Source organism: Barbatula barbatula (assembly GCF_947034865.1).
Source record: "Barbatula barbatula genome assembly, chromosome: 13".
Classification (NCBI taxonomy): Eukaryota; Metazoa; Chordata; class Actinopteri; order Cypriniformes; family Nemacheilidae; genus Barbatula; species Barbatula barbatula.
Genome location: NC_136776.1, coordinates 20,778,578 through 20,805,499, shown reverse-complemented (window position 1 = coordinate 20,805,499; position 26,922 = coordinate 20,778,578). Strand labels below are relative to the sequence as shown.

General features: G+C 37.8%; 1 protein-coding gene across 2 annotated transcripts; it reads right to left on the bottom strand.

Annotated features, from left to right (window-relative positions):
• ahr1b (aryl hydrocarbon receptor 1b) lies at positions 1-26,572 on the bottom strand. Of its 2 annotated transcripts, none has more exons than XM_079470976.1 (11): positions 26,382-26,572; positions 21,683-21,870; positions 9,474-9,583; positions 7,471-7,560; positions 7,037-7,163; positions 6,788-6,918; positions 5,727-5,929; positions 5,453-5,562; positions 5,005-5,146; positions 3,413-4,886; positions 1-2,163 (listed from the first exon to the last, which is right to left on the bottom strand). In XM_079470976.1, the coding sequence occupies exons 1-11, from the start codon at positions 26,417-26,419 to the stop codon at positions 2,002-2,004; spliced, it is 2,775 nt and encodes a 924-aa protein (XP_079327102.1). In that variant the 5' UTR covers positions 26,420-26,572; the 3' UTR covers positions 1-2,001. The 2 variants fall into 2 exon arrangements, with proteins under 2 accessions (XP_079327102.1, XP_079327101.1); XM_079470975.1 differs by lacking the exon at positions 26,382-26,572 and adding an exon at positions 22,550-23,131.
• Positions 26,573-26,922: the final 350 nt, after the last annotated feature.

Below are 26,922 nucleotides of genomic sequence, written 5' to 3'. Positions count from 1 at the left end.
GTGATTGCACAAATTCTTTAATGAAAGGACCAAATAGGCCCTTTTCACAATGACGTAACTTAACTTCCGCTTTTCGGCAAAGCAGTGTAACATAACATCCGTCTTGCAACAAACAAGAAGATGGATCAAAACATCCGTTTTGCCGTGAAAATAAACTGACAGAACACCTCTTCAAGTACTTATCCTCGGACCTTCGCTAACACAAAAATAAAACAGGTACTGATCCTTTTTCTAGCTTTGATCTTGCGATAATTTGTCTGCGAGATGCTGTACATCATCTAGCCGTCTATTTGTGGCAGCTGTGCAAGGGACGTGGTAAACGGCATTCTGAGGCGCTAGCGGAAGTAACGATATGCTGCTTCGCGGCAGAACGGAAGATGCGTGACGTCATGTGAAAAGGGCCGATTGTACATTTCAACAGAGGAACTGCCTTCTCCACTACTTTCAGTGTGTGTTAGAATATTGAAATAAATCCACTTGTGATTTGCTTTAAAATCACAAACAGTAAAACATTTAAAATGCTGAAAAGTAAAGTTAACCAGTATGGCACCATGTTCTTTTCATTTAATGAGTAAACGTTTTTTTAAACATAAATACAGAACAAAATACCCCCGAAATACTCCAAACACCCCTCTTGTGTCCAGTGCCAGAGATAAAGAAAAACCTGGTTGGGTAACAGTGCTCTTTGAAATAGTGCTCACCACAATATGAATTAAACAGCTTTGACTATTTACAAACTGGTACTTAAATATTTTTTGAAGTAGATGTAAATATGGTAATATAGTTATGTCATGTACGTGTTAAAGACGTTTTCAAGAGACAGTTTACAGAGTTACAATGCGAGCTGTTGTCACAGTACATTTTATAGAAATGTCTATAAATACAGTTTCTTTTTTAAAAACTAAAAACTGAAATATGTTTCTCTGTGACCTCATAATACTATAACAATGAACAATATTATTAAGAAAACACCTTGCAGCAACCCCATGAAATGTTCACAATATTCTCAACACATTCAGAACAAACACTGCTTTTCAACTAGTTTTTAAAATGCATTGCTGAAACGTTGGGCGAAAACCTTCAAGTAACCTTTGAATCGTGAAAAATGTTACATATAGTGACTTTAACTCTCATTGAGACAAACTAATGAATCAATGGAATCAACTTAAAATCAATAATCGTACAATGTGACTTCTACCTATTTTACAAATTGGTTCAATTGAACGAATTCGTTTGACCTGAAACTAGGTTGGTTCGGTTATCACACATAATCCTCTAGTCCTCATAATATGTTATAGATTGAATAGACCAATACTCGACGGGTACCGCGGAGCACAACCGACGCCAAGGTCATGGGTTTGAATCCCAGTGAGAACATACAGTTAAAAACATTTCGCCTCAATGCACTTTGGATAAAAGCATCTGTCAAATGCAAATGTAATTTTTACTGCTTTATTATATTTGTATATTTTTTCCTTAAATTGTCATTTATGATGTCAAATAAACTCGTTTTCATGAATAAATATGCACATCGGTAGTATTTACTGCGGTTCAGAACAATCTGTTTCATAAGTGCTAAATACTGCACACGCTCCAGACGTGAAGTACAGACAATGAGTCTCATTCATAAAACAAGAGCAGAACAATTTAAGGCTTTCTTATACTGTTTTGTTTTTACATAAATTGTTGCCGTGCATGTTTTGCGTTGGTTTCACGGACGCTTTACACACAAAATTGTTCTGCTTGTGGTTTTATGAATAAATCGATAAATGGCGGCACACACTCACACGTATGCACGCACGCATAAACATATACTTCTTAGAGAATGACCATCTTGAATCAGTTTAACTGCATCTGTCAACCCGAGACACTTTGCTATTCTTACAAAGCATCAGTAATCCATTACAATAATAAAGTAATCCAAACATATTACTTGAGCGCTATCACATTTCTTTTTTGTATCACAGTCTTATCGTGATGGACAGCATCTGTTCGGACGGATCATATGTAGAAACCAGTGGTCTGAGGGTCTGGTGAAGGTGGGAGGGGCTCAGAAAGTGGGCAGGGACTGTTGCCGGATGTGGCTGTTGCGTTGCCGTTGGGAATCAGATAGCTTCCTGTGTAAGCTACACTTGTGGAGTTGAGTATGAAGCTGGTCTCCATCTGGAAAAAAGCCAAAAACAAGCAAACATTAAACATTCTCTGTAGAAAATAAATGAAAAATTAAAAGATTCTCACGTAGAAATGTAAAAGAAATTGTCATTTTGTAAGAAAAACAGGATTTCTTCCACTTGATTATAGAACAGAAATAGAATCAGAAATATATCAATTTCAACGTGGTCTGTTTTGGACCCAATTATACACTATGTGAATGACTAGTCATATCACATCCTATAGTTCCTATATGAAAGTATATGTGTGCACTAGTGTTCGTGTACATGAGATAATGTGGAGGCTGAATTGTAGGTCATGGCTCCTCATGCCTGGATGGGCAGCAAATCTCTATTCATCATTTCAGCTGTGAGCAATGACCCTGAAAGCACACACGCACTCAATGCCAAGAATGTCGTGATAGACATAAAGGACAAATTCTCTGCATTGTCAATCCAATGCTCATTTACTTCTCTTTTACATTCTCTAAATGTATGCTAGGGTATTCTGGATGAAGTTTAATAATTAGGGGTTTGTTCAAATGAGCAATTATTGTCCTTGCAAGGACCCAACAATCTACACCAAAAATGATCTCAACCAAATCTGACACCAGCATGGTGCCCTACATGTGGGAAGGCAAGACCGTCTAGATAAATGAGTGCAGACAGGGTCCCATGGTCTCTGACTATTGCATGAGCGGCCCCTTTGTGGGGGCTTCAACCCCTCTCTCTTTCAAATCCCCAGGCATCCACGTAACAATGGAATAAATGCTACAGTGACTGCAGCCGAAATATAGAAAATAGCGAAAAAAGGCCGCCTGCTGCTCTTGGCTTGACTTGAAAGCTTACAGGATGATTACGATCTTAACCACAGTCAACATAATAAAAGCAGGCAAAGCAAACATCAACCTGTGTCAGTCCCAGGGCGAGCCCCGGGGGGTCTGGCAAGAGTGTAGGGTCTGTCGCTGCGCATTATGCAATCTCTTCACATTAGTGGTGAGCTGTTAGGGCTTGGTCCCTTATTCAGAGCGCAATTAGATCAGAGTGAACATTTAGGCCAAGGGAAAAGAAAGAGAGATAATATGGTGGCGGTTGGGTGGGTGAGGATTATCATCGGTATTACTTAGAATGACGTCCATTAGTGTGCCAAATGTCACAATTTTCTGTTCTTTTCTCCATACAGTTACTATAAATGTATTTTAAGCCCTTAGGTTGTTCCTTGAATTGATGAATAGATGAACAGACAAATAGGATATTTTTACCTTACTGTGAGTGGTGTCATGTGTCAGATTAGGTCCGTAATTTGTCAACGAAGGAAAGTTTTGAGGTGCGGTCAATCCCAGAAAATGCTCCAGTGAGGAGTTCTGTTTGGTATAGGAGGTGTAATAAGTATTTGGAACCTTTGGCTGCTGCTCTTTATCATACTCCCGCTGATAGGATGAAGATGACTCCATGATTCCATGAAACTGCCCGATGTCTCCGTCTGATTTGCTGTTCAAGATAAACTCCACGCCTGATCCATTGGCCATATCGTAGCCCATTTGATTTCCCATTGTGTTGTTTATATGTGGGGTCTGGCCATTGGGAAAACAAGGTCCGTTTGTGCTAAGGCCCATTTGGTCTGTGCAGTTGAATCGGTGACTTTGGGGGTCACCGTAGATCCCGTTTGTAGACGCATGTCCACCTTCAACAGTCTTCTGTTTATAGTGGAATAGGTTTTGTCCTGTTATTTTGTCGTCAAGTGTAGACAACTTGTTTAAGTTGGTTTGTGTGTTTTCTGGGACCCAGTGACCGTTGTGGACACCCAACAAGGTGTTGTCCTGTGTTAGAAAGGCCGTAGGTGTCTCACTTTCAGAGACCAGAGGCATCGGAGCAGGGATCCAGTTGTCGGTTTTGTGATAAACAGACTGTACATTGAGGTGTTGTTGCATCTGCTGTGAGAGCTGAACTATGGGCGTTGAAAGTTTCGGTGGCCAGAAAGGTGTGTACGGAGCAGACATGGAGGGAGTAACTTCATTAGCCGACTTAGAAGCAGAACTCGGCTTGGAGGGTTCAGGAGAATCAACTGCAGGGGCAGGCATTGACCCACCACCTGCCCTGTCCTCAATACGGTTCTCCAGGGAATCGTGGACGTAAGAAAGGATTTCATTGTTGGAGAGAAGATCATTAAGAGATGGGATGTAACCCGCTTCCATGTCCACTTGGATCATCCTCTCATCCAAAAGTAGTAACTCTAGATCTTCTGCGTTGAGTCCAAGGTTTTCCAGGGCGTTAAACAACTCTGTGTTGGAGCAGCTCTCTTCATTCTCCAGGGAGAGAGAGTCTAACGTGGCCAGAAGGGGGTCAAAACTTGAGGGCTCTTGTTTGGAGCAGTCGACTACACGATTCTGTGTTGAACTCCAGATATCATTCCCTGCAGAAGAAGTGCTAGCGTTTCCCTGTCTGCTGAAGAGGCTACTGTGGAAAGACATTCCGGGCTCCATTGCAGGCTGGCAAACGTAAACAGACTCGTCTTGTCTCATCATGGCTCCGAGCAGAGAGCTGGGGTCCACGTCATCCTTCGAACTTCTGTCCCCCTTGCTTTTTTTGTTTTTTCTACACTTTCCTTTACCCTGAAGGGTGTCAGGGAAACCTGGCATGGGGTAGCTGATTTGGTACAGCAATGCCTCTCCAGTGGCATAAGTGAAGGGAAGATGCATGGAACGCTTTCTTAGATGCTCTCCACCCTCTTCTTCCCTAGAAGAGCCATAAGAAGTTTCAACAAATTATTGTCAATTATGCTAATCATTTAAATGTGTTTTCTGTTCAAACTTGCTAGCACACAAATATTACAAAACAGTCTTAATGTACTCACACAAGAGGTCTCTGAGTGGCAATGATGTAGTCAGGTTTGCCGTTCTTGTAGACCAGTCTAGCGTTAGCTTGTACCCATTTCCAACGGTTGTCCTTTGTTAGCAATCTGAAGACAGTCAGACCACTTTCCCCAGTCTTGATCACTTTGATAACACAATTGCACAGTTTATTTTACTGTTAATAGTGCAAAACATGTACATGTAGACATCAGAGCCCAAAACTTAACACTCTGCAATGCTAAATGAGAGTACAAAATTGCTTTTGGTAGTAAATAAAAAAGGGATATTGTTGATCGGTATCTTATTATGATCTGCAACAAAAGGTAATAAGTTTTATTTTTCAAAATATAAAATTTATGCTTTGAGCTAATCTAGTTTGGTGACACTAGATCTTATATTTGCCATTGCCAACAAAGTTAAACATTTATTTCTGAGAAGTAAAAATCTTACTTCTGACATGGTTCTCGGCACAGTAGAGCATATCGGCAGCATGGATAAACTGGTACCCAGTACCACGAACCCTCAACTCCGCCTCTGTGTAGCCAAGAACGATTTTACCCCTGAAACAGTCAAAATATTAAAAAGAGATATTAAAAAGAATTAATTTGCTGTATTTATTTTAGAATTTGTAGAATTATTTTAGGCTATTAGCAAAGTATATCTAAATCATAATTGTCTATTAGCTGTTGCTGGATTAAACATTGGATTTTGATAGCATCATTACTTTGCATCACAGGCCATTGGGGTGAAGTCCAGCTTGTGTTTGGTTCTGAAGATCATGTTCTTGGTTCTGATCTCCATTATGGAGGGAGGCTGTAGGGGCGTTGCTATGGCAAACAAGGCGAGCTGGGGGGGCATCTGTCCTCCGTCGTCCATTCGTCTGTTTTGTCCATGTAGAAATTTCAGACGTCCTTGGAGATTTAGAGCCTTTAAACACAAACATTGGAAATCAGCCAAAAAAACTAAATTCAACAAATTTAACATAAAAATCTTTTTTGATCTTAAGACATAATTACCATTTGTATACTTAAGACACAACTTAAATAAATATAAAATGAAAATAGTAAATGTTTAAAAAAGGAATGTTTAAAATTAAATTAAACACTACAGTTGGAACTGTGATTTTGTTGACATTCTCTGGGCAAACTACATCACGTGAGTAATTGTAAAGAAGCAAAGTACATTATCTAGATTTACAAAAACAACAATCTTTTTAGCTATAAGGTATAAACCTTTCAAAACAAAACTACCTTGAACACAATCTGTTAAGCAATACTTCTGTAGTGTGGTGTTTGGTTTATGTTAGCTAAGGCTTGAGTTCCTTGTTGTCTTCATTCCAAGTTAACCTAAACCCGCTAAGCTCTTCTGACTAAGCATGTTCCCTTGGTATTTTCTGTCTCGCCCTATTTCTCCGAGTACAGATTAAACCCGTTACCCCATGACCCTGCCGCTCCTTTGAGAGGGATTACAGGAAATATACTGAATCTTCAGATCCCGCTGTGAACAGCGTAGGAACGGTATGAAACCGTTAGCCATGCTAACCTCAATGCTAACATCGACTTAGTAGCATTACATTGTTGATATTCTGGTCAGGTACTAGAGTATGAGTGTTAAATATAATCTCTTTTCTGTATTTTCAAAATACAGATCGTTTTGAAGTTGTGAAGGAGAATGAGCAGGAAAGCGATTTACTGGCTATGATGTAACTCAAACCCCTTCGGCTATTACATTGTTTTGCTGTTTTGTGTTGTTTTTAAAGATCTTAGGTAATGTTTCAAAATTTACCAGGAATCCGGAGGAGTTGTCTAGGAGGCAACGGAATCGACACACAAAGATTCTCTCGAGGAAAGACGAGTTTTCAGGGGGAAGTTCTTCAGGGCTGCACTTCAGAGACATGCTTGGTCCGGGTTCTCCATCTGAAATAAACCATTACCGAACAAAAGTACACATTAAAGTACCCTAAGAAGAACTTTCTCAATTCCTTCAAACTATCCCTAAAGTTGTTTTATATCATTTCCATACTGCTTGACTGACCTTGCAAGCTGTCCTCGGTCTGGGTGTTGACCGGCGGAGGGTTCAGGGCCCAGTGCAGGTTACTTCTGAAGGACTGCTGGTCCTCAGTATGGATGAGTTCAATTACATTCTGATGCATCACATCGGTCTGTTGCGTTGGTGGAAATTCAATGATATATATTACGATATATCATTGAACATGCACAACATTGTTATCATGCACAGTTCAAAATACAGTGAATAACAATAACTTGCATATTACATTTTCATCAAAGTTTACCATAACAGACCTGTTTGTACACCAATTAATTTTTTATATTAAGAAAACAGGGAAATGATTGTAGCTCAAGTTGACTTTGAGATATCCTTCAAAGATACAGGCTATAAATCAACAGTATGTTGGATTAAAGTTGGATCTGTGGCCGTATGACACGTGTGTTCTGAAGATGAGTTACCTGGTGAAACCCTAAATAATCCTGGATGGTGTTAGAACAGTAGAATATGATTCCCTCAGAGGTGACCACCAACACAAAGCCATTAAGAGCCTGTTGCCATAAACAAACAAACAATTGGAGAGAACAGACACAGAATGATGTTTATCATCAACAGACAGTTTGTGTGTACTTTAAATCCCATGAAAGGTTTGGCAAATGGGGTTTCTATTACTTTCTTCATGTACTTCCTTTTGAAACAGGAAGTGGGGTGGGGCCTATCAAAAGGCAATTTTTAAACAGCCAATAGGCTTTGATTTATGGCCAGTCTGTCTCATGGCATTTGGAAAAGATATGAAAGATATTAAAAGCGAACATTTGCATAAATACTTGCAATATACTGATTATTTTTAAGAAATGTCTTTGTTAAATATTCAGGACAAAATACATCTAATGCATAAAATCATGTTTCAAAATGTGTGGATTTAATCTCATAAACATCACATCATATTCAGTGCTTGACAGAATGTGTAAGACATTAATGTATTAAGTATTATATAAAACATGACCTCAATAAATTGGCAAAGGCATCGCATTATAGAATGAAGATATTAAGAAGTTAATAGTGTCAATTTCATGATGTGTATAAACATTTTGTGTGTGTGCAAACTTGTGGTGTGTATAGTTCTGTGAGAGGATTTTACAATCCATCACCATCTGCTGGTCTGCAAACTGTGATTACAGTAATCTCTCGGGCGCACACACAGAGATGTTGGATATAGCCAAGAAATCAGGGTTCACCCCAAAATGAAATTTAAGTCAAAATTGATTCATTCTCATGTCATGCTTTCTTTCTTCATCTGAACATGAACAATCTCCTTATTCAGGCCTCAAAAATGTTCTCCGAAACACATTCAATCATCATAAAAGTACATAGATCAGTTCCTAACTCAGATGTTATATTTTTGAGTGAAGCATTCCTTTAAAAACCAGCGCAAAATGCTAGATAGCATATAGAATGCTACATCCGGCCTTTAAAACAACAAATGCTTAAGTGAACTGGTTGGTTAAAAACTCTTACAATTAAATATTCGTCCCCCATCTAAACTCGCACAGCGGCCTACAGGAATATATAAAGAATTCCTCACCTTGACATCCTGAATGTACGCCAACAGAGACGCGCATACACTCACACATTCACACACAAGCGGTCTAAACACACTCAGAAAACATAGTTGAACGCCAGCGCTCAATATAAATATTTTGCCTTGTTTGTCGGCAGAACAGCCCGTGTGGGGCTCTCGAGGGGCGGGGAGTGCAGTCAGAAAACATTACTATCAAATATGTACCACTGCATATTTCACGCTCCAACACACACACACACACACACACACACGCACACACACACACACACACACACAGATAGATGGATTAGATGGATAGATGGATAGATGGATAGATGGGTAGATGGGTAGATGGGTAGATGGGTAGACACAGATAGATAGATAAATAGATGGATTAGATGGATAGATGGATAGATGGGTAGATGGGTAGATGGGTAGATGGGTAGATGGGTAGACACAGATAGATAGATAAATAGATGGATTAGATGGATAGATGGGTAGATGGGTAGACACAGATAGATAGATAAATAGATGGATTAGATGGATAGATGGGTAGATGGGTTGATGGGTAGATAGATGGATGGATGGATGGACAGGTGGGCAGATGGATAGATGGGTAGATAGATGGATGGATGGATGGATAGATAGATGGATAAATAGATAGTGTGCAAAACTTTTCAAAGAAAACAGGAGAAAATACTTTCACCTCTTGTTTTTTCCTTCTTTTATAATAGATGAGATTTCTATCTGTGCATTATTCATGTCTAAGTGTCTGAAACGAGAACAAGGGTGGTCAGAAATAGCCTCTCCGTTCCTCCATCATCACCGCTCCGTTTCTCTCTTTCTCCTCCGTTCATTCGACGAAGGTTTCGGAACCAGAATTGTGTAGTTTTCATTACTGACCTGTAGTAGGAGCTCTCCCTCGGGCAGCCATGCTTCTTTTTTGGCCTTGTTGTTGTCATGGTTACCATTGTTGGCTGATTTATCTTTGCACTTGTGGTTTTTCAGGGCAACTGTAAAAGAGAGAGTTATACATACACTGTAAAACTACTTAATGGGGTGGGAATCGTTTGGTCCTCACGATTCGATTCACAATCGATTCATGATGTACTAAATAGCATATTTAAGACTAGTGGAAAACTACTCTTGGAAATTAGAATGTTTCGGCCGCAGTGGAGCATCGACAACACGACAACATGGCTCGATATGGCACCAAATCCCGGAGTGGTGGAGCCTGCATGCGTGACCGCATCAGGGGTTTTGAGCGTCCTTTCTCAGCGTATGCTTAGCCCTGTCACAGAGTCCTTCACCAGGTGGTTATATGCTCTCAAATGGGTAGTGTTTGTGAAATGGTGCAGTGATAACAGTATCGACCCAGTGAGCTGTCCTGTGACTGATTTCTTACTCTTCCTGCAGCATAGGCTAGATAACGGCAGCATCCCGTCCGGAGCACGTTTGGCCTGTGAGAGTCAAGGACAGTAGTGTCCCTTCGCTATCAGAGCTCATTCGACTAGGGCTATTGCCTCTGCGTGGGCCTGGACTAAGGGCACATCGATTCGGGATATATGCTGTGCGGCTGGCTGGTCTTTGCAAAACACTTCTGCCAGGTTCTACAGGTTGGACGTGCCGTTAGCCAATTAGCACAGCAACACCGCAAAAAATGACAATGTTCCTTAGCAAAAACCTCTTAAATTACGACACATTTACATAACAAGAAAAGTGACCTAAAATATTTAGCCTTGTTTTATGAAAGAAACTATTAGAGTAAGTTTTAAACTAAATTGTAAAATACAGTAAGTTACTGGTAAAACATCAGCAAAGTTTTACAGTATTCTGTAACAATATATATGTATATTTATACAGGTTTTGTCAGTGTGTACTGTAGGTCATACATGTATAGTAATATTTACATTTTTGACTTTGGTGTCTTTAGAGCTACGAGAACATTTTGAGACATTAGTGAGGTCTGTTTTGGATCCTTAGAGAAGACACGGATGTGATTATTTGGATAATCTATCAACTTTCAAATAACAGATGTGTTATTTACCTTCCTATGTACATTATTTATATATTGTATTATTTTGCAACAATATTTTTTAAATTCTCTTTTTATTATTAGCGAAAATGCAAAGCAATGTACTATGTACAAGCATTAAATATGGTTCTTTATGTGCAGCTTTCGTCTTTCGACAGTAATGGATTTGGTCTGTGTGTCCCTCTCGCCAAACAAGACAAGCTCTTTTGAGCATTAGATTGACCTACAAACAGCAGGGGAAATGGAGAGAGACAAACCAGGACAACAGCGACACAGAAAGCGTTTTCACCAAGCGAGAGGCAGACAGAAAGAGAGAGAGACAGGAAAATGGACGCACTTTTCACTGGTGTTAACTGGTGCTCGTAGGGGCATTGTGACAGAAAGGTCACTTCTATAATAACTTCCTTCCTATATAAGCAAATATGTTGCATACTGTTACCATTGTATTGCGTGTATATCAAATCTGTCTATCGCTCGACCGCTTCATCGTCCAAATTATAGCAATTATATCCTTGCACGTTCACCAACCGAAATCTGGCTCAAGCAAATACGTTTAGATTTAGCACAGCTGTCTTTCATTTACGCTCCTTTGACGATTAAATGTTAAGATGCTCCCCCCTGCAACCTCTGACATTTTCGTTGTCTCAGGGCGTGACCCATACTGACCCTCGACCCTTAGGACCGGTGGTGCCATGATGCGATGAAGTTAACGTTAATCTCAAAGACAGTTCACACGCACGAACACTAAATAAAATGAGTAAAATTTGCGTCAGATTTTAGAAACGTGTAGGTCCAATGAATTTTTTTCGTTAACAAAAAATTTATAAATGTAGATGATATTTCATATGAAGAGTAGAAAACTCATCACAACTTTAAATTACGTTGTGACAAGAAAAGAAATAAACAAACTAATTGATCTTTTATCATCTTCAGTTTCTAGAAGAATGTAAAGAAAACAGTATTGAAAGAGTTCTGCGTTCTTATTGGCTGTTTATTCATTATTTCACTTTTCACATTTCACTTAAAACGTGTGTGTTTTGTAATGAAAGAAACAAAAATGTGACGATTATATTTTGTCTCCAAAAGAAACAGTACATTCAAGTGACCGTAAACTTTGGAATAATAGTGTACCTTCATATTTCTGTATTTGCTCTTTTCAGCTAACAGCGCTTATCCATCTTTCAGTGGAGTGGATGAGAAGCTCATTCGGCTGGTAATGGTGATTTAAGTTCACTCTCAGAATGAAGGATTAGGTTTTGTTATGACTGCTGTGAGAATGTGAATGGCTATAGTCGGTGTGAATGTTGACAACAGGGAGCTTTAAGAATGTTTCGGCGCTCCTGACAATCCTTCTTATACGCTTCAAAGACCGACGGGATGTTTAAGGCCCTTTTCCCATGATCTTTGGCTCTCGTCGCACAGAGCTGGAGGGGAAAAGTAAGAAGGACACGGATGAGCTGAGAGACCCATACGCAACTGCACACGGAAATGAACGAACCCTAATTTATAAAATATAATGGGCAACAAATAAGAAAAGGATTCAAACCACTATTTATAAAAAAATACAATTATAACAAAATAACAAAGATTAATATTAATATATATATATATATATATATATATGTATTTTAATACATATTTTATATTTGTATATATTTTATATGTCATCAGTAGTAATATTTTTTATTATTTAGCATATTAGTAGCCGAATATATATATATTTTGAATATTTTTAATCAATTATATTTTTGTATATTTTCATTTCATATATAATCATTAGTTTTATATAGTCATCTATATATTAATTAATTTTAACTTATGATTAATTATATATTTTTTGTAAGTTAAACATTTATCCATAAATTATATTTTTGTGTAAGAATATTTTATATGTTATTATTAGTTTTATATACAGTATTAGGCTAGTTTATATATTATTTGTTATCTTATATTATTTGGCATATAGTATTTATTCTCAATGGTGATTCTCATTATGTTTATAATCTTTTACTTTGTAAAAATCTACGTATATTAAAATATATAAATGGAAGAGAGAAAACAAGAATACGGGTAGACAGTAAGTGTATGAAATGTTAACACTTAGGTCTCTACGCAGCACGTCACGGGTTGATGACATCAGAACAGCAGATGTGGGCGGTTGAGAGTTGCCCGGGGCATAAGACAGATCTGGGATTAGTCTGTAGGGCCCGACTGAACATGGGGCTTTAAGAGCTTGTGCGGTAGGGACAGCCAACAAACGATAAAAATATCAAAACAGGCACATCCCTCCATACATACAGATGAACTAAAAGCCACGGTTCTCTTTGTCTCTTTCCCGGCCCGCCCTGTTCTTCTGTCTTGGCAACATCTCACTCATTAATGGCTTAAGGGTTTGCAAGGCACTTTTGCGCTGGCATACAGATGCCTGCTTAATGTAAATGTGCTAGATGCTTTCTGGTTTCACACAAAACAGTCAATGACAATGAACACAGACACACATTACATGGTGCCTGAAAATGCACTTTAAGGGACGCTTATAAAAATCTGAAGCCTTGTGAAAAAACTGCAAGTGAAGTTATATCGCAAACACCACGTTGTGTGCTTCTGTGTGTACGCAAAGACTGTACATTTCCATGTCATCATTTGTAATTTTAAATATCGCAATAAATACCGTACCGTGGACGTTATACCTAAGTATTATCGCACAGTGAGGTTTTGATATTGTAACATCGCTTATTAACTGTTTAACTTTTGTGTATAAAAAAATACATATATTTTGCATTATTTTATTTCTTTTTGTCTTTTTTTTGTCTAGTCGAAAAAAGGTCACACAAACAAATGCAGAACGGTTAATCCTCATTAGTATTTATACTGTACATTTTACACTCAGGGCCTACCCATTATAAAACACAGATTGTATTTTTATTTGTGTCGACCGTATTTCTACAAAAAAACGGTTTCCTGTTGCAATGCCAAGCTATCAGTGAACTGCTCTCAAAATAATTCTAGACAGAAACCAGACACATAACTGAAATCCAAGGGCATACAACCTTATGATATTTTGTCCAAAAATAATACAAGCTGTTTGCAGGATGGTGCTTTCATTCTCCCCACCATCCTTTGAACAGGCTCAGCGTGCATGAGCACTCGGATGATTATATTTAGAGCCGAATCATAACTGTGTGCATGTTTATGTGTGACAGCTGTACGACACACTGGACACCAGTGTACCACATCTACCTTCTTCATAATACAGCTGTAGCCACACGCACTCGCTTATTATAGAAATATAGTGTGAATGCATACACACAGCATGTGTCCGTTTATTAGATGTGTTGTACCGTAATCACCCTAGAAAACACACTCCTAACTACGATAAAATGTTTATGAGTAGCAGCAGTTGAACATAAAACAGGGGATTGCATTCAACAATGGATATTAGTTGAACAAATGACATTTATTTGTATAAAATCATGTTTTATTGTGTTAGTTAGCTGTATGCTTTTGAGTTATTATTCTAAACTGAAGTTTGACTTATAACATTCGGAATGCACAATAAAAAATGTGATCTTTGAACCATTTTAAAAACGATATTATCCGTTTTTGCAAACAAACTCTTCAAATCCATTTTAAATTTCCAAACCATTCGTAGAAAATGTCTGTTGGGCTTGCTTGGGTTGTCGGTAAACTGTAAAAAATCTTCGAAATTGACCAATAAAGTAATGTTAATATGTTACAGTAAAAACTGTAAATTATGATCACACATCGCTGCTGTCCTTCTGAAACCGTTTATCTCCATATTTCATGATTTGCAAAACAAACCATTTGCCCGGTTTCAGAGGCTTAAAACTAAGATGAAAGTATTAATAAATATTGACATATCTTAAAATGAGTCATTGCCAAAGTTTTGTCTCAAGATGCACACCAGTGATAGTTAGAAACCGGGCCTTTATGTTCATGTTTATACCCTTTATGTTTGTGCTTGTCTACTTCGAGACACAGTATTTAATCATTTAAAATGTACAGTGTTCTCGCCATTTCCTTAAAAAGCAGCTAATTTGGACATACAAGGTTTTGTAAAGATAGCGACGATATACAAAATAAAACCGTGAAAGGTGAATCAAATAATATGAAAAAGTATGAATTATCATGCATTTTATGTTATGAAATCTGTATAACATTCAACAAGATAATACATGTTTATTTGACGAGTAAAAACTGTTATTTTTTAATCTCATTATACAATTTTGGGAATGTTTCCTTTCACACTTTCTGATATTTCATTCCAATAAATATAACTCTCCACACACTTACTCTGGACTGTTGTCTTTTATGCAATTTACACGAGCTGTGAGCCGAAATGGGCTGACATTCTTGTAGTCATGAAATACTTTGGAAGATCGGAGGATAGAACGTATCTTAAAGTATTGCTTCCCCAATTGAAAGTGTTGAATTTGAGTGATGGATATGATACGTCACAGATGTTAAAATACAGCAATAACAAGGTGCAAAAACGTTCATCTGTCTATAGCGTGTGTTTCTCGTTCCATTAATCCAATGTGCTGGGATTGTAAATTCGTATTTGTTGACATTACCATGGTATCTGATCTATAAACAGACCAAAGTTGAAATCTTTTCACTGGCCCTCACCAAATAAAGTCTGGCTCACTTCAAATAGATACTTAACCCGTCTGTCAGAAAGGAAAATATTAGGTTCAGATGTGAATTTCTTCCAGAAGGGATTTCAGTAACGTTGGAGTTTGATCCAGTGAATTGGATTATCATCTTTTATACTAAACTTGAAAAGATTGAACAAACCTATCAACATAAATGCTCAATAATTGGGATAGCAAGTACGTCAGCTTTTACCTGTCCTAACATGATAATATCTACAAATAAATCGCGGTATAATGCATTAAGACTATTGGTTTCTGTCATGGTAGCCCCACCCATCGTGAAATCTCATTTGTATAAAATCAGTACAATAAACTATAAATGTTCTGGTGTTTTTTTAGCAAATCCATATGCATAATATAATCAGGAATCTCAGCAGATGAGGTGAGCCAAAAAAACACAAAACTCTCAGATCCACTAATGTCTATTCTCACACTTATACGACTGGACTCAGGATTTTAGATATTCAACTGTGCCAAACAAGCTGAAATGACCATGAGATCAAATGTTATAATCACGACACTTAAGCACCCTAATAAAATGAAAAAAAATGTTAAGATAATCCAGCCTAAGTACAGCTCGAGTTTTTCAAGTGTAAACATGTGGAACAAATTTGTGGAACAATCCGAGGTTCTTATTTATTGGCTGGGAAAGTTTATATAGAACAGACACATTAGATAAAAAGAGCAAATAAAATGTATGTATTGAAAGAAAATGCATTGTAATTGGAACGCCCCAAAAAATTAAGGAGTAAAACAAGGTGCAAAATCGAGTGGTTCTGAATTTGTTCGGCTGGTGTTACGGGAATCACATATGCTCGCACACAGCGATGTAAGACAATGATCTGGTTATGTCTCTGTACACCACTACAATCCAACTGGCTGGTACAAACATTGGAAAACTTGTGTTATAAACACAAATCGTCTAATGTAAAACAGTTGCTTGTGGCGATTGCTTATTTAAACAGACCACCACTGAGAGCTCGATTGCTTAGGTGGAGAGAGACATTGTGTGTGTGTTTTGGGAAGGTTTCTTCGTGGTTGAGATGTCCTTACACAAACTCGCCAAAAACCAACAACCCTGTCTTTAAAAAAAAACCCACAGTAATTAAATGCCTCTGAGCTGCTCATTGAACCCCACCTAAACTTCACCCGGCCAAATTCTACCAGCTCACTTTTGCGCTGACGCAAAGCGACATCGCCTCGTTTGGCCATGGGTTCGAAAGTTCACGGCTGCCAGTCTGTTTGTGCATGGCACTCTTTCGTTTCTGTTATCCTCCTGTGTTCCCTTGCTTTTCTGATCTCGGCTTGAATATAAGTGGATTAGCTCTGGAGTTTTTCGACCAAAACACTTTCATCTGGCTCTCGTTGAGACATGGAGGGCAGACCGTTGAAAGAAAAAGAGAGAGAGAGCTGCTGCTGACAGACGGACAGATACAGCAGATAGATACAGTAGACAGACAAACAGATACGGCAGATAGATAGACAGAAAGACTAAATCAATAGACAGATATCAAATAGATAGACGGATAAAATAGACAGATGTAGTTTTTACAGACAGAGGGAAATACAGATACAGTAGACAGACAAACAGATAAGATACAGTAGATAGACAGAGAGACAGGCTGACGGACAGATATGGTATATAGATAGACAGAAAAACAGATACAGCTGCTAGACAGACAGACAGAGAAAATCAATAGACAGACATCAAATAGATAGACAGATAAAATAAACAGATGCAGTTTTTACAGACAGTAGATAGACAGACAAATAAAGCAAGAAACACAGACAGACAGATATGGTAGATAAAAAGACAGACATGTATACTAGACACACACGCACACACACATTAGAGAAATGGTCAAGCAGATACAGTAAATAGACAGACAGGCAGGCAGATACAGTAGACAGACAGACAGACAGACTATAGAGATAGACAGGTAGACACAATAGATAAAAAGACAGATACAATAGACAGACAGACAGATATACTAGACAGACAGATAGGCAGGTAGGCAGACAGACAGAATTAGTAGACAGACCGACAGACAAACACAGTAGATAGACAGGCAGTAGATAGATAGATGTATAGACAGACAGATTGTACAGACAGTTGGGGAGCAAAGACAATTCTGGGCCAACAAGCCCAGACAAGATTCTGCCCATCAAGGTCACAGAAGTCTGTCAGACCCAACTGAAATGTAAATAAGCCTTTTAACACCAGGCATCATTCAGACTATTCAGTCTTAAGTGAGGTTAAACTCCAACATCACAAAACGTATCTTTCTTTATTTTTCTATGTGCTTTCACTCTTTCAGTTACCGAAGGCCCCTAAAGGTCAATGAAGGTTGTTTTATTAAGCACTAATCCATAATACAAATGTCTAAAAGGCGCCAGACCGGGCCCTAATTTGTCTTTCAGTACAGAGAAAAGTCTTTCTATTGTAAGATGGGGGCGCCTAGCAACCGACAGACCTCCAACGGGTGGGATACAAAAAGGAAAGTGTGCCAGCTCAGTCAACTCACAAGAGTGGCTTAAGACCTTATAAATCATTTCCATAGACCCTCCATGAACTAAACAGAATGACATGACCGTATGAGAAATCTGCTGGGCTAATGCAAATTGAAACATTTGTTTTCATATTGCTTACACAAAAACAAATTGTGGATATCTGATTTCCTGTCCTGAAAAATCGGATTGACATGGCACAGCATCTTGACACAAACTGTCAGTTTTCATAAATGAACATGCGCCTCACATGTTGTATGGGTGGATTGTGTAATATTATATGCTGTTATATGCAAGTGTTTGTATGTTCTGAGCAGGAAACGTGCGATAATCTTTTGAAAAGCTGGAGGAACCTACAAAGATGTTTCGTAGAAAATGTGATCAGAGGTTTTCCATTTGGCAGGGAGGCTGACGATTAAAGCACAGACATCCTAAAGAAGGATGCCAAATGTGCTCCAACACGAGAGATTGCGCTCAGATGGGATTTTGTGCTTACTTTAAATAAACCTTTTCCTTTTCACCAGAATTCATGTTGACTAAATGCAAATCATCTTTTCAGTCACAAAAAATAGCGAAATATAACAGAAAATAAAATCACAGAAAATAATTTACTTGTAATGCAATACATTTAAGGTAAAGAGTGCAATTTTCAATTATACAAAAACTAAATAATAATGGCTGCTTGTTAACATATCACAGCTGTTTTTCAAAAACCTTGTATCTCCATATTTTGTGATTTTTAAATTTTGCAACCAATCATTATTATTAGTCACACTTTATGTTTGGAACGGGTTTAGCAAATATCCAACCAATAAAAAGGTATTAAAAAAAGTGCTTGTCAACTTTGACAATGCAGTATGCAATCATTGAAAAATCTGGATGCAATGGTGTCCAAATAAGCATGAATTAAAAATTAAAGCATTTAAGATTGAATATACCAGAATACGAGATAAGAACATGAAATCCACCATCATGTAACAATTATCTCATTTGTCATTTCTTCTCTGGTCATGCAGCAATATGTCAGAGCTAGATGCACATTTATCTAAATTATATTTATATATAACTTTATTTACCATATTACCCCCCAACTGTGTATTTCACAATGCAGTTATGTTACAAAAGATATTATAAGATATATAAAAAACTATTTATATGCTACATAACTATACAAATAGGTCAATTCTGTCTATTGATAACCCAGTAAATACTTTTAGTATCCCTGTCTGGTTAAACAAACCCTTAACCCTAAGTGCTTCATTTCTGTAACTGCGATGCCGCACCCAAGCAACCACTGCGGAAACCCTCGCCACATAGCAGCACCCTGGCAACCACTGACATCATGGTCCCTTCGTTGTCAAGCATAACACATATTAGAAAATGTGATTTGTAAAAAAAAGTACCATATCATAATTAAAACCTAAAATAAAAAACACATCGAATTAAACATTCGAATAGAAAAGAAAATATGTCCAGGGCATTTTATGTTGAGTCCATAACAAAACACTGGAAATGGAATTGAAGAGGTTTACAGACCGCCAAAGCATTCAGCTGGATGGCCCCATTCTTAACAGCATTTACTTTAAGGCTGAATCTAATATGCACATGTCAGATTAAATTTGCTCTGTTTACACAACAAATTATGCTGTATTTACTCGCAACAAATTATCTTGCATCTCTAAAAGGGAAAAGAAGGGGTGGAACAGCCAGTGCCATGACCTGAAGAAATAAACGTATATATCGATTTATATTGATATTTTTTCTTCAACTCCGGGGTCAAGGTACAGAAAGAAAGGTAACGGTAAGTTTAATTGGGGTCTTGTTTTAGTTTCCGTTTCGCCGATAAAACGGGAAGCTTCCCGAGGCATTAAAAGTGCTAAGAAACACTGACCTACATTCAGTCCTATACACCCTTTCATCCCCGAGGAGGCCATCGGAAGCTGTTTAACGTGGATCATGAGTCACTGCTAAACATATTTTGGCTGGCGTATTCGCCAAAAAAAGGGTTAAGACGTTACTTATATTTGTAGGCCAGATATAATATCAAGTCAGTCACTTTACTAAAAAGGCACAGTACACCCAAAACTGAAAATAATTTTATGATGAATTCATTCCATGTGATTCGAAACCTGTATGACTTTCTTTCTTCTTCAGAACCCAAAAGAAATCAGTTTGAAAAATGTTGGTAACCGAACAATTGACTTCCATTGCATGGGCACAACACCACGGAGACATTTCTCAAAATATCTTCTTTTGTGTTCCACACATAGAAAAATCATTTACAGGTTTTGAATGACACTATGACAACATTAACATTTTTAAGTGGCTAAATGTACATTTCTGATCTTATTCAATTATTCAGTTCCATTAAATATCACCTAAATATTATTGAATATCCTTAATAGTAAATGTGCAGTAAATTTAATTTCAAAGTCAAAAACACAGAAACATTTAAAAACATTTCAAACACATTTTAGTTTCGATGAAAGGAACCATTGGCCCGATATCTGGTATAGTTTAATTTGTTTGACATTTCTATCAATAGCGTTTGAAGAATATATTCTCAGTTAATCCTGAGAAATCTAACCAGTGTCGGATAGCAATAATTGTTTTGTTTTACAATTGAATGATCATTAATAATAATTATCATTGTAACAACATCAACACAACCATTACTGCTGTAGCAATTGTATGTGACATCACTCAACAATAAGTTATAAAACAACAACACACGGGAAATACAAAACACACACACACACACATTATTTACCTCGACCTGCCTCTCACATATACACCTTAACAGCCATTTTACACTCTTCTCTTTTAAACAAACACAGCTCCATAAATTCTTTACGCCGTTATGTTGAATTATTCATGCTTCGAAAGAAACGCATTAACGCCGTGCACCCCGTCCACGCTTCCTTCAGCGCTCAACAAGCGCGTCACGATCAAAGTGACATATTTATCCAATTGTAACTCATTATCAGACGCATCTACTTGGATTTGTTTGTTTTTCGTCGTCTGAATCAAAACAGAGGATTCATACATGTGCTAGGCTACAGAACCATGTGGTGGGCCACACACAAACGTTGAAGATGTGATGTTGGGGTTCTTCTGGGCGAGTTCAAAGGTTAAGATCTGTTAGGAATGGAAGCGTTATGATAATTGGAATGAAAGTGTTTTGTTCATGTGAATTAAAGTGTTTTGGTAATGGAGAAGACAGCTGAGACCACACTGCAAGGACAGCTTCGGCCAAACGCTTTCGGAGCAAATAATACAGAACACGAACAATGTGCTGACATTGCCGTTCTTCTAAGCAAAGCCGAAAACAAACAAATTAGCAAAAAACTCTAACTTCGTGGAGAGAGAACGTCACAGAAAGGGGGCTAACGGGCCAGATCATTTAAAACAAATCGAATCAGCTTGGGTATGTAAATCTTGGAACAAAAACACGTAGACTATTTCTAAAAAAAGAAAACAGTCAAATCTAATTGTAAATCTATCTATAACTTTCTTATAAAACACATTTTGAGATATTTCAAATCGACCCAGTATTAACCATTGTAGTAAAGTAACCCTTTACCATTGGCTCACTAGTAACCATATCTTATGGTATTTGTAGTAATAAATTGATGTAAATCATCGATACAATACTAGTAAAATAAAACCATGGTTATTTTTTTCATAATAGTTAACACTCTTATATTGTATTTCTATTTTGTTAAGAAGGAAAGGCGGCTTTGTGTCCCAGGACCATCTACAGGCTCCTCTAGTGTGGCTGCCCCGCACGGCCCTGTGAATTTAAGCAAGACTCCTGCGCTTCAAAACACACCCAGAGAAAAAGACACACAACGTCCGAACAAACACACATCAAGCTCCAGATGCACTCTGACCTGAGAAGAAGTTTTTAGCACGCAGGTAACTGACGCTCAGACGCAGTATGGAGAGTTTGTCCAAACTGGTAGTGACCTCCTCGGGAAACGGAAGGAGGCCGGCCAAGCGATCCAGCTCTGAGTTCAAGCGATCTCTGTGACGTTTGGATGGGTTCGACTTGGTCCCTTCAGCCGGGAGTTGTTTGAGCCTGAATACAGAGACACATGTTTGTAAAAGTCATATCTTGAGATACCTACAGACACCGCAATGACAGATCCACATGCATGAAGAAAAACAAGGGCTTCGTTTCATTCAGTCACCCCAGCCAGTCAACATGACCAAATGTCATATAACAACGAAGCAGTTATTTTTGATCAAGTCGCACTCAAAACAATTGAAATACAAAAAGGAAAAATGTACGGTGCATAATGCCTTTGATGGATAAAAGTATACAACTATCATTTTTATTTGTAAGCCAATGGCGGGTGGTAAAATATAAACACATAATTGTTATCACTTATATACATGTGTATAATATTAACTTGCTTTTAAGATCATAGGCTAATCTTTTAATTTATATTGACAATGTTTTACAATAAAAAATAGTCACAAACTGACCTACATAATAATAAAAAAATATAATAATAGGTCTATCTTTCTCCACATTTGTATCCGATTGTACTTCACGTAAATGCAAACACACCTTAGTTTGACTTCTGAAGCAAATATTTATTTCTAATATGACAGATAAATGTATACAGTGTCTGTATGCTGTAGCAGGGGGTTATATTTGCACTTGTTTTGACGGATAACTCTGGGTCAGACATAAATTGACACTAATTGGAGTTGAATTTTAATGTTATATACAGGCAAAAGGTGTCACTTACGTTCTTTGCACTGGTTTTCTTCGTTTGCGTCCCGCATACATGTTTAAGGCTCGTATAGACCCCTCTTCAGATCCAAAAGATTCAGTCCACAACCAGATCCAACACTACCTTTCTACTTATACAAATAATGCGCAAAACAATATCATTCTTGCAGGGCAAGTCGAGGTTCAATAAAAAAACTTATTCTAATAGGGTTACAATTGTTTTGTAGTCACCACAACTGCACGAAATAGTCTAATAAAGTTTAAAGACCAAAATGAAAGGTTCACGTGACAGTCAGATATAAGTTGGCAATTCCAGCTGTCACATAAACTGACGGCAGGTGCGCGTTCGCCTTTCCATCACTTTCGTCATCGTCAGTGCCGCCGTGTATAAATAAACTTCCTTTTAAACTTCACGCATCGATAAAATAATAAATCACAATCTATCTATATACAGAGTTCGCCAAATAAACCCGAAGTCATTATTTGTCCCCGTTTCGTGTCCAATGCATATCTGCCTCAACCGCTCCGCTAAGTCCCCGACTGCGCGCCCCCGACACCAGGTTAGACGCGCGCGCCTTTGGTTGACCAGGCAACCGGCACAGATTTGCTCGGGACGGCGCGCCGGGGATCGGAAGCAAAGGGGAAACATCTCCTAGGAGACATGACGTCAGACTTTCGCAGCCTCGGCGCCCAGTGATTGGTCAACGAAATTCGGAATGAAGGTGAATATTTTTATTTGTATTTTAAATATTAAGATGTACAAAAAAACATGAATAGGATAAAGAAAAGATATAGCCTGAGGGAGCAGCTCTTGATACAAGCAGGAAATATATATGTGGTCTTAATACGGACGCGTATACGACGTAACGCTCGCTCCTTACGTTAGCGCGTGGGCGCAACGAATCAATCTACGAGAAATGATTGATTCGTGAATATTCATTAGATTGCGTGACGTACGGCTCGGGACGTAGACGACGTTATATCTTATAATTATAATAAACCTTCATTTGTTAAACAAATAGTTCACCTCATTTTAGTGAATATAGTTCGACTTATTGATAATGCAAGGAAGAAAAATCCTGATTTCCTATTCTCAGACTTCTTTGTGAGTCATCACTTCAGTTTTCAGAAGCGAGGCTGTTGAAGATTATGAACAGCAATCATTGACTATAATGATATCCATTATATAATAGCTGCTTACAACAGACTGTGTGTATGCAAGCTACCGACTCGTAGAAGACATCTGTTATACACACGAACTTGAAAGGGCCGTAATGAATAAAAGATTCAAAAGACGTTGCATATCTCTCCAAGTTTGTTGTACTGCACCCTATAAATTGTAGACTTCCACATTGTCCATGCCATCATGTTACATGAAATGTATGCGCATCACAGTGTAGATGTAGCCTACAAAATATGTACTTACTGTCCTTACCTCCTGAACATTGAATTCTCATTCAACTATCACTACAAACTTGTTTATTGACCCATATTGTAAATATGTACGTTAGCACCCTCACGTGGTAAACCCATGGCCAGTACATCTATGATCCAAATAGAGGTCAACAAAGGTCACATCTGAGCTAAATGTTTGTGATTACACAAAATAATGAGAGATGCTTAAAGCCGTAGCATTTAAAATGATCCGTGGGCATCTGTGCACATTCACATAACAAAGAAGTCAACGTGGTGCGTTCAAACATTTCACCTTTCAAAGAAATAATCAGGAAAACCTTTGGGTCATCGACCCCTTTTTAATGTTATAAAGATATCAATATTGAGAAGACCAACAAAATTATTCATTTTGATAATACAAATACAAAACAAAGAGAAGCAATAGTTTATATATATATATATATAAAGATGTGTGTGTATAGCCTGTATTTGTGGGACATCCATTTGCGTATATAGATTTTACAGGTGTGCGGAACAATGTACAAAATAAGATATACAATACATGTGAAAGCATTTACAATGCTGGGTGAAAAACAAAACAAACGATACAACAAATAAACAAAGATACTGCATTTAAAGAGACCTCACAAACGTGTGGGAAACAGGCGATCTAAGTGCTATTGTTTTTTTTCTCTTGTATAGTTTAGTGGTGAAGAGCACGGCATCAAAAATTGACCAAATTCTTGGCACGGGCGCTCAATGCTGTTAGTGAGGTCTATGAAATTGTGTGTTTTATGTATTTTAAATCCGTTTTAATGGCACTTTGAGGAAACGGGATACAAAAGCAACATTTACTGAATCGCTACACCTTGACTAGTCGTAAATTACTAAAATTAAGGCCATGTTTTGGAAGCGATTTCAAAATAAAAGGAACGTAAAAAGATGGATGAAATAAAAGGGTAAACATTAAACTGCGTTACCCATGTCTTGGCCAAGTGCGAGATGACAAGTTTATGTACATTATGATTGTTTAATATGTGGATCGGACCAATGAGATGGGTGGGGCGTGGGGTTCATTGTGTCGCACATGTTTTTGATGTGGTACAATAAAAATGAAGGCGTAAAAACCACGTCAGCGCAATTCCATCACTGTTATTTGTGCGTAATCTCATATATCAACATTAAAGATAAACAGAGCGATCAGCTGACGGATCCGTCCGCAAACCAGCCAACAATCGACAATTCAAACTAACCTCCACTCGAAGCCACCAGACATCTGAAAAAACAACAGAGAACGCATTTATTTACACCTCATTAACTCCTTTAGCGTTCACAAACGAACAAGAGACCCAATGGGAAACATTGCTAGTCTCTGAAATGAACGTCGATTTTAAAGCACACGGACAAATAAGGGCAAAGAGGAAAAATTAAGTGTCCTGTAACATAAACTGTCAGGCTATGTACAACACTTAGCATACTAGCATCAACTAGAATAAGCGATTCCGTCCATGCTAACAACAACCAGTTGTTAAATACATTGCTTCTCAGATTCAATTATAGCTGCCATTTCAAATCCTTTCCTCCTTCTGCAAACCACAGTCATTTCATCTAAAGACACAGAAAAATGGAGGGAATAAATGAAATATGCTTGGGGATAAGAAATTAAAGCATACTGTTCCTATTTTAGATGATGAAAGGACAAGAGCCCTGGGTGCATGACTTTGAGGGTCTGTACATTTGCTGTTATTATCGCACGATGCGTTCTGTCCTCGCCAACACGAGAAAGTGCAAACTCCAGAAGAAACAACAGTTCAAAACCGCACAACATTCTACCAGCAAATAAGTAGAGACGGAGGGGTTGTCTACAAGAAAATACAAAACTGGAGCCTTTCCAAAAAGAAGGTGATTAATCTCTTACAAAACATTTTTTTCCTAGCTATAAGAAATGTGTCGTAGAAATATGATTTGGTACATTTACACATTCATAGTGCTATAAAATCTTATCAAATGACTTTATGCTAAAGTAAGGCACAGAGGGGCCTACAAACTTTAGATCTCGTTCACGAACCAAGAGCGGAAAAAATGCGTAAAGATATTCACTGTGGTCGTAATATTAGGAAAATCGAATTCAAACTTCTTTCAACAATTATTGATGCAGATCTTATTGACTGGTGCAATTTTCATGGCACGTAACATGATTCAAGAATTCCTAGAATTATTTCATAAGCATTAAAGCAAAAGCGTTAAAGAAAGTGAGGGCATATATATATATATATATATACAATTTATAGATATAGATATCTATATATATCATAGACGTAAAAGTCAACAAAAATGGCTCAATGGCTCTTTCATAATTTTGATTAAATGCATAAAAAAAGAACACATTTTTCAACGACAAAACTGAACCAGTAAATGATAAGCTGTATCATAGTAATACACAAGAAACATACGGTTTACAGCCGTAGTAGGTTGACAAGAGAAGATGCATCCGGAAAAAGTCTTAATGCTTCTGTTTTTACTCATTGAAGGAAAAAAAAGACAAAAACAAAAGCAGCCAGAGTTTCTGTTGAAAGGGTGACGCATCGCTGTTTCTCTCGGGGATATCCAATACGGTGGGCGTCGCTTATTTCTCACAAACAAATTTTATGGATTCATCCAAAGGCTGAACCACCTTTGGACACTATACAGTCCATCGCTGGCATCCGTAAAGTCAGAGTAGGCGGAGCTCCAGGACAATTTTGCTGTCAACAAAACAGCAATTTGTTCCAACAGTCCAATAATGATACAAAGGTCATTAATAGAGTATTGATTTCAATATTATACTATGAAAACACACTCACTGGATTATTAGAAGTAAGGGTTTTTACCCTAGTGTTAGCAATGTACAGTCCCTTACTTCTAATAATCCAGTGAGTGTGTTTTCATAGTATAATATTGAAATCAATACTCTATTAATGACCTTTGTATCATTATTGGACTGTTGGAACAAAT